Raw genomic sequence first — 10816 nt, 5'->3', positions numbered from 1 at the left:
TCAAGGTTTCCCATTAGTAAAATCAAGACAGAAGCTGGGGTAAATGGTAGTAGATCTCAGGTGATACAGAAGACAGACCATATACGAAGAACCCACCATGGAATTCTGCACACAAGAGCCAACGCCTTAACTTGGCAACAAATCACTGTGGGTGAAATCAAGCTTGGCATACCTAAATACATGAATTTGATTTGTACAAAATTGATGAATATAGCTGCTTACTTACTTACTTAAGGTGGCGCGGGCGGACCTGGCCCTCAACCAACATACGTCTCCAGCCAGCTCGATTCCTAGCTAGCTGTCTCCAGTTTTGCATGCCAGTTGGTTGAGGTCTTCACCCACCTGCGTGCGCCATCTGAGTCACGGTCTTCTTCTACTGCACTGTCCCTGGAATTGGATTCGAAGACCTTTCGGGCTAGAGCATTGATGTCCATTCGCTCGACATGACCTAGCCATCTAAGCTGTTGGACTTTAATTCTTTTAACTAGGTCAGTGTCGCTGTACAACCCGTACAGTTCGTCGTTATATCTTCTCCTCCATTCTGCATCTATTCATTCGGGACCAAAAACCACCCGAAGAATTGTTCTCTCGAAGCATCCGAAGACGCTTTCATCTTTCTTTGACAGGGTCCAAACCTCAGTGCCATAGCCTACTTCTACGATTTATGAAAGGTTGAAATATTTCTTGAAAAACGGCACAGCAGAGGAGGCGGTGTAATGGTATAGGGAGCAATCACCTATTACGTGACCGTAGATCTTTTTCGCAGTTTTCAGAATTATTAAACGGACAGTGGTGGACTTTCCAACAAGATAATGCACCAATACATACTGCACTGACAACAAAAGCCTGGATTCAGGGGCAAAATGTGAACCTATTATGGAAAACGTGTGATGATGACTCTCAAGAAAAGCCTGCGAAATAGGATGGAAATACGAAGCAACCGAAGAGATTATTGAAGCCAAATTTCACTAAATAAGCAGAAAACACTCTATGAATCCATTTACCACATATTAATTGAAGTAATTCAGAAATCAGGAGAGCACTCATTACTAAAAAATATGTAAATAAATTCAATAAAACCAGTCTTTACATATATCTTTACTTTAAAGAGTCTTACCTGTAAATTTGTCCCTATTCATGTTCAAAAATAGTGCGCTTTTTTACAAAATAATAGCTATTAGTAAAAAACATTTTATTAATAACTTGTGTACTTTTCGTAAAACGGTTTAAATGTGGTCAGGACCTTAAAAACTGCTAAATTTGTTGGATACACCCTTTTTGGCATATGCAAAATCGATAACATCTACCCATCCATCCAGTACTCTTGAAACTTCATCTGTCAATCTAGCGCGCATCACACAAATCAGCTGATAAATAAATTACAACAAATTTTGTTTTTTTTTTTGCAAACTCAAGTGGTTGAAGGCAGAAAGATTTATTTTGCCGAAGAAAAACTAAATCCAATAAAACAAAATTTCTTCTCAATTAAAAACACTCAATCACTTCCAATTTCAATAATAACAAATCACAAAATGCAAAAATATGAAAAGTTAGAGAAAATCGGTGAAGGAACCTACGGAACAGTCTTCAAAGGACGAAATCGCGAGACTATGGAAATAGTCGCCCTCAAGCGAGTTCGCTTGGACGAAGACGACGAAGGTGTTCCCAGTTCAGCTTTGCGTGAAATTTGTCTCTTAAAAGTAACCTTTTATAGCCTAAAACTTATTTACTTAGCCTTAAAAACTAAATGCCTGTTTTGCAGGAATTAAAACACAAAAACATAGTCCGTCTCTACGATGTCCTCCATTCTGACCGAAAATTAACTCTAGTCTTCGAGCATTGTGATCAGGATCTGAAGAAATACTTCGACAGTTTGAACGGAGACATCGACATGTCGGTGTGTCGGAGTTTTATGTTGCAATTGTTGCGTGGCCTGGCATTCTGTCACAGTCACAATGTCCTGCATCGTGATCTCAAGCCACAGAATTTATTAATCAATAAAAACGGCGAACTTAAATTGGCTGATTTTGGTAAGGATTTCTTTTGCAGTTGTGAACGATGGAGTCAAGAAATTGAGATAATCACTTAAATGTTTAACTTCTGGTTTACTTTTCTTAAAAATTCATAGGTCTAGCAAGAGCTTTTGGCATTCCAGTGAAATGTTACTCAGCTGAGGTTGTGACTTTGTGGTATCGTCCACCAGATGTTCTGTTCGGAGCTAAGCTCTATACCACCAGCATCGATATGTGGTCCGCAGGTTGTATATTCGCCGAGCTTGCTGACGCTGGACGTCCGCTCTTCCCCGGCTCGGATGTTCTAGATCAGTTGCTTCGTATATTCCGAGTATTGGGTACACCCTCTGAAGAGACTTGGCCTGGAGTTACCCATCTATCAGATTATGTAACTCTGCCAAGTGAGTTTAATAAATTTTTGTTTTGTGACTTTTTCAACAGTCTTTATGTTTCTCTTTAGCATTTCCTCCAATAACTTCATGGAGTCAAATTGTTCCCAGACTGAATTCAAAAGGACGTGACCTGCTCCAGAAACTACTTGTCTGCCGACCTAATCAAAGAATAAGTGCTGAACAAGCCATGCAGCATCCTTACTTCACAGAAAGTTCAACTAGTCACTCTTAATTAATTTTGGTTTAACACAATTTCTTCTTCTTTTTTCCGTAATCGGAATTCAAAAACAAAAGAGAAACGAGAAAGATTTTCATTTAGGAGACCAACTTATATAAACTTATATATTTTTAGAATGCCAGCAATTTTATCACGAAAATATAAAAAAAAAAAACAAAAAAATATAATATTGATAAGATCGATTATGCAGGAAATGCGCCATAATGCATTCATAGTACTCTAGTTTATTGATATTATTTTTAAGAGCTGATATTTCTAACAAAGGGACATAGTTCGGTAACACTGCAGAATTCAAGGTCCATTTTTCAGGCAGGCAATCAAAGTGTTTTTGTTTTCCTTTCTCATTAGAAATTTGTTTTCTGCAGTGATACAGTAAATTCTACATTTTACAAAAACAAACAAATATGGGATGTAGATTTTCATTTTGTCCAAAAAATCAATTTTAGAAAAACAAAGTTTATTATTTTCCTTTTAATTTTTTGTTAGTGTTTTGTGTGTCGTAACCATATTTTCCGGATGAGTGAAGTTTGCCAAATGCAATATTTTTATTAATTAAAAATATATATAAAGAAAAAAAAAACTTAGTGCATGTGGAACACGTAATTTTAAAAAGTAATATTTACGAATTATGTATACATACTCTTAAATTATTGAATAAAACTTACATTGTAGTGTAAACGACGGTTTTTATTTTAAAATTTGAATCCAAGCTTAAAAAGAAGCAAACATAAGCTTATGTCAAAAACCCAACGAAAATTCACTTAAGTTTGAGAAATTACTGCATAGCCATAATGCAATTTTCCTCACGGCGGCGAGCGACTGGGATCGCTCTTGCTTAAGTTAACAAAACTAAGAAAAATTGAACGAAACGGAGCTAGACTCCATTATGTTCACTCGTATTGAGATTCTTTGTATTCGCACGGTTACTTTTGCGCGCATATGCTAGCTTATATGCCTATTATAGTTGGGCCTTTATTCACAAACCAATTACAAAAGGTGGGACCTTGCTGCAAATTCCTTTTGATTTTGATTTTTTGTTTGCTATTCTTGGCGGTCTAACTGTAAATTTTTGAACTGTTGACGAGAGTACGTGGGACTATCATGCCAGTGGTCTAGATTTAAACCACCTAAAGGATCTTTTTTTCACGAGCATTGCCTCTTGAGAGAGACTGAAAAATCATCCAAGAGTAAAGTAGTATTCACATGAGCGCGACCAACACAAATTCTTAACAAAACGATAACAATTTAGTGTCTATTTGATTTATGATACATACCTACTTTTACTTTTCAATATCGTAAATTAATAAATTTAAGAAAACAAATTTATTCGTCGCGAAAAAAATTATAGTTGATACGAACTGTCAAACTTTATTCGCGTTCCACATTATCCACACTTGCAACGAATAAAATAATCGCGCGCACTTAACCTAAAAAGATCATTCTTGTTTTTGTTTCAGTGGTGAATGGTGTTTGGCTGTGGCTCCTTGTCAAACTTCATTCGCGACGAATTTAAAACTCTCATGTGAAAGAAATGTCAAAATCGACGAATATTCGTTCATTCGTTGGTCGTTGGTCGTGCTCATGTGAATTGTGCTTAAAGGCCCAACTATAATAGGCATAAGCAAACATAAGCTTATGTCAAAAACCCAACGAAAATTAACTTAAGTTTGCGAAATTAGTGCATAGCCATAATGCAATTTTGCTCACGTATCTACATGTCAGATTTTACTTATGCGGCGAGCGACTGGGATCGCTCTTGCTTAAGTGTGCTTAAGTTAACGAAACTGAGAAAAATTGAACGAAACGGAGCTAGACTCCATTATATTCACCAAAAACACTCTAGTAAAGATATAAATCCTCCGTACGTATCACCCTCCAAAACCCATTTGTTTACATTGTTGTATTTGTAATGTGGACGAATTCAACGAGAAAAATTGACGTGTTTTCACGCATACATAGACACACTTCCTGAGGTTTTTGGGGAAATTTAATAAATAAGAGGAGAAATTACACGCACACTATGAAAAAGTTTATGAGGTTGATTTCCGGTTTAGCTTGTAGGCAAACCAAGATGTCTACCGGGGATTTATATCTTTATATAGAGTGTTTTTGATATTCACTCGTATTGAGATTCTTTGTATTCGCAAGTTTATTAATGCGCGCATATGCTAGCTTATGCCTATTATAGTTGGGCCTTAATTTTTGTCTTGGAAAGTGCTTATCAAATCTGTTGTTTGGAATCATTATAAGACTGTAAGCCCCATCCATTTCTGATATCACTCACAAACAGGAATGGTTGAGAGATGTAAGTCACTATGTCCTGCGGAGTCATTCCGTAATTTCCGAAACGATAATCGTCAAAATGATTATCATTAACGATATCGTCAATAATTTGCTTGACGTAACTTTATCGCTATAGTCTCGTCAATCGTTTTTTTTTTTTTATAATAAACACACACTCAAGGAGATATTACTACCCTTATTATGCAGAGGCACAGTGTGAGCACTAGGAAGAGAAGAGAGGTTTTAAAAGGAAATGTCGGTGCACATTGGTTTTGAATTCCTGAATATTGCAATGACTAGGAAAGACAGAGTGTGGTAATGCATTCCACATTCGCGTAGTACGGCTAAAGAACGAATCTCGGTATTTGACAGTACGACCGAAGTTGGGCTCGAGGGTATACTGATGAGCATTCCTAGAAGCGCGAGTATTACAGTTGAACTGTTAAAGGGGAGGAATGCAACTGGCTATTTCACTCGAGCATAAGCCGTTAAAATAACGTTAAAAAAGGGTCAGACAAGAAACCTTACGACGATGTTTAAGCGAAGTAAATGAACTTATGATGATATTATCATCTATCAATGTAAATGCTCTACGTTCAATACTATCCAAGAGGCTTTAGTAAGTTGCAGGAGCATCAGCCCAGAGATGGGAGTTATACTCAAGCTTTGGACGTATGTAAGTCTTGTAGATAACAGCCAGATCTTGCATCGCCTAAGGAAACCCAAATACCTTGCGTCTTTTTTGGCGACATCGCGTATGTGATCATTCCACAAGAGGTGGTTTGTGACACACATACCGAGAATATCGAGGTGTTCAGTCTCATTGATGCAAGTGCTATCCATGGATAATGGCAATGGGGGTATATCTCGCTTTAACGATACAAGACAGCATTGGGTTTTCGAAGCATTAAATTCCACGCGGTTTTTTAATCCCCATTGAACAATGCTGTTTAGATCGGAATTTAATGAGCTTATCATATTTTTGCGTTGCAGTTCCATATCCGAAGAAGAGGGATGTGAGTCTGAAAACGAATATGAAAAGCTAAGAGTACATCGTCAGCGAAACAATGTATTGGACTAGATGTTGCAGACAGAAGACCATTAATAAAAATGAGAAAGAGTGTTGGAGATAAAACACAGCCCTGGGGCACACCAGCATTTATTTTATGGTTTTCAGACTTGAATCCATCTAATACTATTTGTATTGAACGATCCGAAAGGTAATTACTAATCCAATGAAGCAAGGATTCATGAAAACCGAAAGCACGCATTTTCGATAAGAGAGCCTGATGCCAAACCCTATCAAATGCTTTTGAAATGTCAAGTGCAATAATCTTACTTTCTCCAAAACGATGTAAAGATTTGGTCCACTGTTCAGTGAGATGAACCATGAGATCACCAGTGGACCTATTGCTTCGAAAGCCTATTACTTCGTCATTAAAAAGCTTTCGATCTTCTAGATATTTCTTGAGCTGATAATTAATCAGCGTTTCCATAACCTTGGAAAGAAGGGACGTAAGTGCAATCGGTCAGTAATTAGATGTGAGGAAGATTCGCCTTTTGGGGATGGGCTGGACAAATGCGGTTTTCCATCCGGTCGGAACGAGATCTGAGGAGTAAAACAGATGAAAAAGCTTAAGCAGTGGTTTTGCCATCGTTGAATAACCAGCGGATTTATGTGTATTTAGATCTCTTGGACTCTTGCCTCAGTACGAGTGCGAAAAAAAGATTTTTCCCATAGAATCACTTACTCGTGTAAGTACAGGCGGAGTCATAACACTCACTGGCAGCGTAGAATTGGCGGCGAGCTGTTTAGCAAAGAGATTAGCTTTCTCTAAAGAGCTAACAAAAGGAGTGTCATTGACAACAAGTGTAGGAACCGATGAAAAGGAAGAATTCCTCATGATTTTTACAAAGGACCAAAAATGTATACTGCCTTTGGGACATTGCAGTATTTTTGCCGTAATTTTTGGTCATGTACAAATTTGGTCCGTCGAATATAGGCGTTGCAGGCCTTCCTGGATTGTTTGAACTTTTTCCGGCTTTCCTCAGTACGGTTGGCTTTATAGCAACGGAAATTACACCTCTTTGGCCCTAATAACATCTTTACAGCTCGCATCAAACCAAGCGTTTTCCTTGGGTCTTTTACTTAACCCTGTTTGATATAAAAGTTCTCATTCCCAGGAGAATTAAACTTGTGATCATATCAGCGCTGGCGTCAACGTCACTATCGAGGAAGCATAGTGACCAGTTAAAGATCCTGAAGTAATGTTTTCGGTATAATAGCGTTCAGTACGAGTGTACGACTGATATGTCAAAATTAACTCAACGAAATATAATGCTTGTTCGATAACCTCAAAATGTTATTAAACTTGGTTTTTCTCTACGAGAAATTTTGAAAATTTGTAAAAAATATCATGTTGCCAAACATGCCACCTACTTTGTGATGTTTATTGTTACTGTTACTTTCAGTGTTATTATTTGTTGCCGCCGACGGTAAGAAATTTAAGTTTTTTGTCTAATATGTTTGTAAACTGATACATCTAAATATATAATTTTGTAAATACATATGTAGGGGTAACCCCTTGAACAGAATGAGATGCAGCTGTAGCTAAAAAAGTCGCTGTAGTATAAGCTGTCAACAAAAACGCTCACTAATGTAGCAAAGGTCGCCCACAATGGTGTAGCGCAAATGCATTGAACGTTCCCAAAAAAAAGTGAAAAGTCAAAGAATGAAATGGGTTTCCCCCATCTATCATTTCAAATGTAGCTTGTAGCATGTAGCGCCGCCAAAAGTTAAAGTTGAGTCAACTTGCGCTGCAGCTTAAGCTACAGCTTCTCATCGTGTCGATGTATAGTATTTTCGTATCTTTTAACTTTGACCGTGCTACAGGCAACAGCTACACCATTCTGTTCAGCCAAGCCAGTTACTGGCATTAATAGTTAAGCCAGCCACCTCCCCATTCTGTTGAAGAGAGTGGCACATTTGGCTGAGGTCTCCATTTCTGTTTGCCATTAATCATATGTCGTCAGCACAGCATAGTCCAAATGCCTTAATGTTTCCTTCAGGCGCCATTGGATACCCAGTCTCTCGTGTTCACCCACCGTAGCAGTCATAATATCATTAATAGCAAGCAAGAACAGAATGCCTCTAGCAACAAGCGATCTCCAGATAACTTCACGCCATCGAAGGTCTTTTCAAAATCGACGAACATGAGGTAAAGCGGCGATTGCTACTACGACGATTGTTCAAGAATAATTCGCAAGGTGTTAATGTGGGCAACACATGATCGACCAATGCCTCTTGAGCGTAGACTCGATCTTAGATTTTATCCTCTCGAGAATTATGGTTGCCATTAACTTTGGAAATAAGGACAGAATGGTGATTCCAAGCCAGTTATAGTTCTTAGACTACCTATTCTACCTATAAACTACTTAAAACTAGAACAACCACAGCAGCAAATCTAATGTTTTTTGTTTTTATATTTTATTGTCTTTTCTATGTTTTTTTAAAAAAATTTTTTTTATTTTTTTAATTTTTTTATATTCCATGTTTTTTTTTACATTTTTTTTGTATTTTTTTTGTGTGCCACCATGCCTATTCTACTTAAAACTAAACCCTAAAAATATAAAACAAGTATGTAAGCCGGCCAAGGCTTAAAACCCCATCCCAACTACCCACTATCAAGTGCCGATTGAAGCCAATAAAACTGGTTCTCCTGCTTCACCCTATCAATTCGATCCCGTTCGGACACAGCCCTACTGAACCGAAGGAGCTCTGCTCCACCTTGTGCCATGACGTCCCGATTGTACAGGAGTCGCCTATCCATGGTTCTTCGTCTGACGTGGTAGATTAACGGAACTGCCAATCTATCCTGTATCAGACCGCATTTGTCTAAAAAGAGGAATGCCTCTGGTGGAATGAACCCGCTCAAGCGTGCACTTTCAAAATACTCGTCGCTTGGATAGAACGCCCCGAAAATTAAATTGTTGGTCGAAGACATAGCTCTTGCAATGTGACCTCGAACGAGTTTTATCACGAAATTGTCAATTCTGTTGATTCGAGCCCCGTTGTATAGGACCTCGTTAGAATAGTAATGCACATAAAAAGACTCGGCTGTTCGATATAAGCCGATACAGCGTCGTAAACACTGCCGCTCGAACACCCGACACTTCTCCATCTGGGAAGGGGCAACGTTGAACCACACAGGACAACCATAAACGATCATTGGCCGTATGAGGGCCATGTAGCAAATTACCTTCACTCTGGGGTCAAGCCGACTGCTAAAAAACAGCCGTTTCGTCAGAGCGAAGGCTCCTCTGGCCCTGGTCAGAGCAGCATGAACTAACTAGATACCGAGGTACTTCACTACACTTTTGCTCGCTAATGGCTGCCCGTGAAGATCAACGATGACCATCTTGCGCCAATTCTTACACGTATCCCTCGTGGCCCTAGCCAACGGAGTCCGGAACAGAATTGTCTCCGACTTCTGGACATATATTTTCAGTTTCCAGTCGTCGCAATATCGCTGAATCTTGTCGAAATTACGCTGCAAGAGAATTCTAATAACCTCAACCTTTCGGGCCGTTCTGTACGCAATTAGATCGTCGGCGTACGCAATTGCCTTTGTAAGACTACCTATCAGATCGCTGGTGTAAATGCTGAAGAGAATCGGAGAATTCACCGCTCGCTGTTGAAGACCATTTTTAATTGAGAATGTTGTGGTAGAAGTTACATTGCCACTTTTGACAACAAACTTTCTACCGTTATGCATATCATAAAGTATATATAACAATGGCTTGCTAATGCCAAGCCTGCTCAGTTTTAGGTAAAGACCCTCTAACCATACGGTGTCAAAGGCCTTTTCCAAATCAACCAGAACAGCACCTGTGCATTGTTGTTTTGATTTATTCCATTGGATATCAGAAACGAGTTTAGACGCAGCATGAATTGTGTCATGACCCGCCTTGAACCCGAACTGTTTATCCGGAATTATTTTGTTGTCCGCAGCCCACTAAGTCAGAGCCCTATTAATGATCTTTTCGAAAACTTTGCTGATGCTCGGAAGAAGACTTATCGACCGAAGATTTGATGGGTTGGAGTTGTCCTTTCCCTTTTTCGGGGGGGATGAACCACAGCGGTCTTCCAATGCACTGGATAGTATGCATTATTCAGTGCATTGTTGAAGAGTGTGGTGTAAATGTCAATTGCTTCCGTCGGTAAATGTCTCAGTACAACGTTGGATATACCATCGACACCTGCTGACTTTTTGTTTTTTATTGAATTAAAGATGAGCTGAAGCTCAACCTTCGTCACTAACAAAGGACTTGGTCCCGTTTGCTCGGCGATTATGGCATTTGCCAAGGAATCGTCATTGAACCGCATGAAACCGCGGTTCTCAGATCGCCATTGTGTGATATCATTACGGAAGTAAAAGTGATTAAGTAGGGCTCTGTTTTCCAGGTCGTGGTTGGGGCGAATGCTAACATTCACCTTGTACACTTGCTGGAAAGCAGCTCCCACCGCCTCCACTTTTTCCTTCGGATCTTCAATTATGTAAAAGTCATCGTCAAAGATGGCTTCCTCTGGATCTATTTGCGCTGTCCTGAGTACGTCTCTGTTCTCTTCAGTTCTTTGGGAGTTTAAGACACGGAAGGTCATTATCGTTTTTTTTCCTGAATATCTTGTTGATTTTGGGGAACATACTAGGGTCACTCAAATTAACTGACCGGATCTTGCAGTCCCAGTACTTGTTAATTGATAGCCTGTAGTTCTCCTTAACCAACAGATTGACATTTTTTATTGACGACTTCAGTGTCCTAACCTCCAAGTCTTGTGGGTCTGTAAGTCGTCTGTACAAGTTTTTGAGTCTTGTCAGTAGGCCACTCTT

The 10816-nt window shown here is 39.1% G+C and overlaps 1 protein-coding gene across 1 annotated transcript; it reads left to right on the top strand.

The window, feature by feature from the left end:
• Positions 1-1376: 1376 nt before the first annotated feature.
• Positions 1377-3313, top strand: LOC129952356 (cyclin-dependent kinase 5 homolog). Its single transcript, XM_056064906.1, has 4 exons — positions 1377-1700; positions 1763-2030; positions 2129-2413; positions 2473-3313. Exons 1-4 carry the CDS (start codon positions 1533-1535, stop codon positions 2634-2636), a joined length of 885 nt encoding a protein of 294 aa, XP_055920881.1. The 5' UTR covers positions 1377-1532; the 3' UTR covers positions 2637-3313.
• The last annotated feature ends 7503 nt before the right edge of the window (positions 3314-10816 follow it).

This window comes from Eupeodes corollae, chromosome 3 (genome assembly GCF_945859685.1).
Source record: "Eupeodes corollae chromosome 3, idEupCoro1.1, whole genome shotgun sequence".
NCBI lineage: Eukaryota > Metazoa > Arthropoda > Insecta > Diptera > Syrphidae > Eupeodes > Eupeodes corollae.
This window is presented reverse-complemented; position numbering and strand designations above follow the sequence as displayed.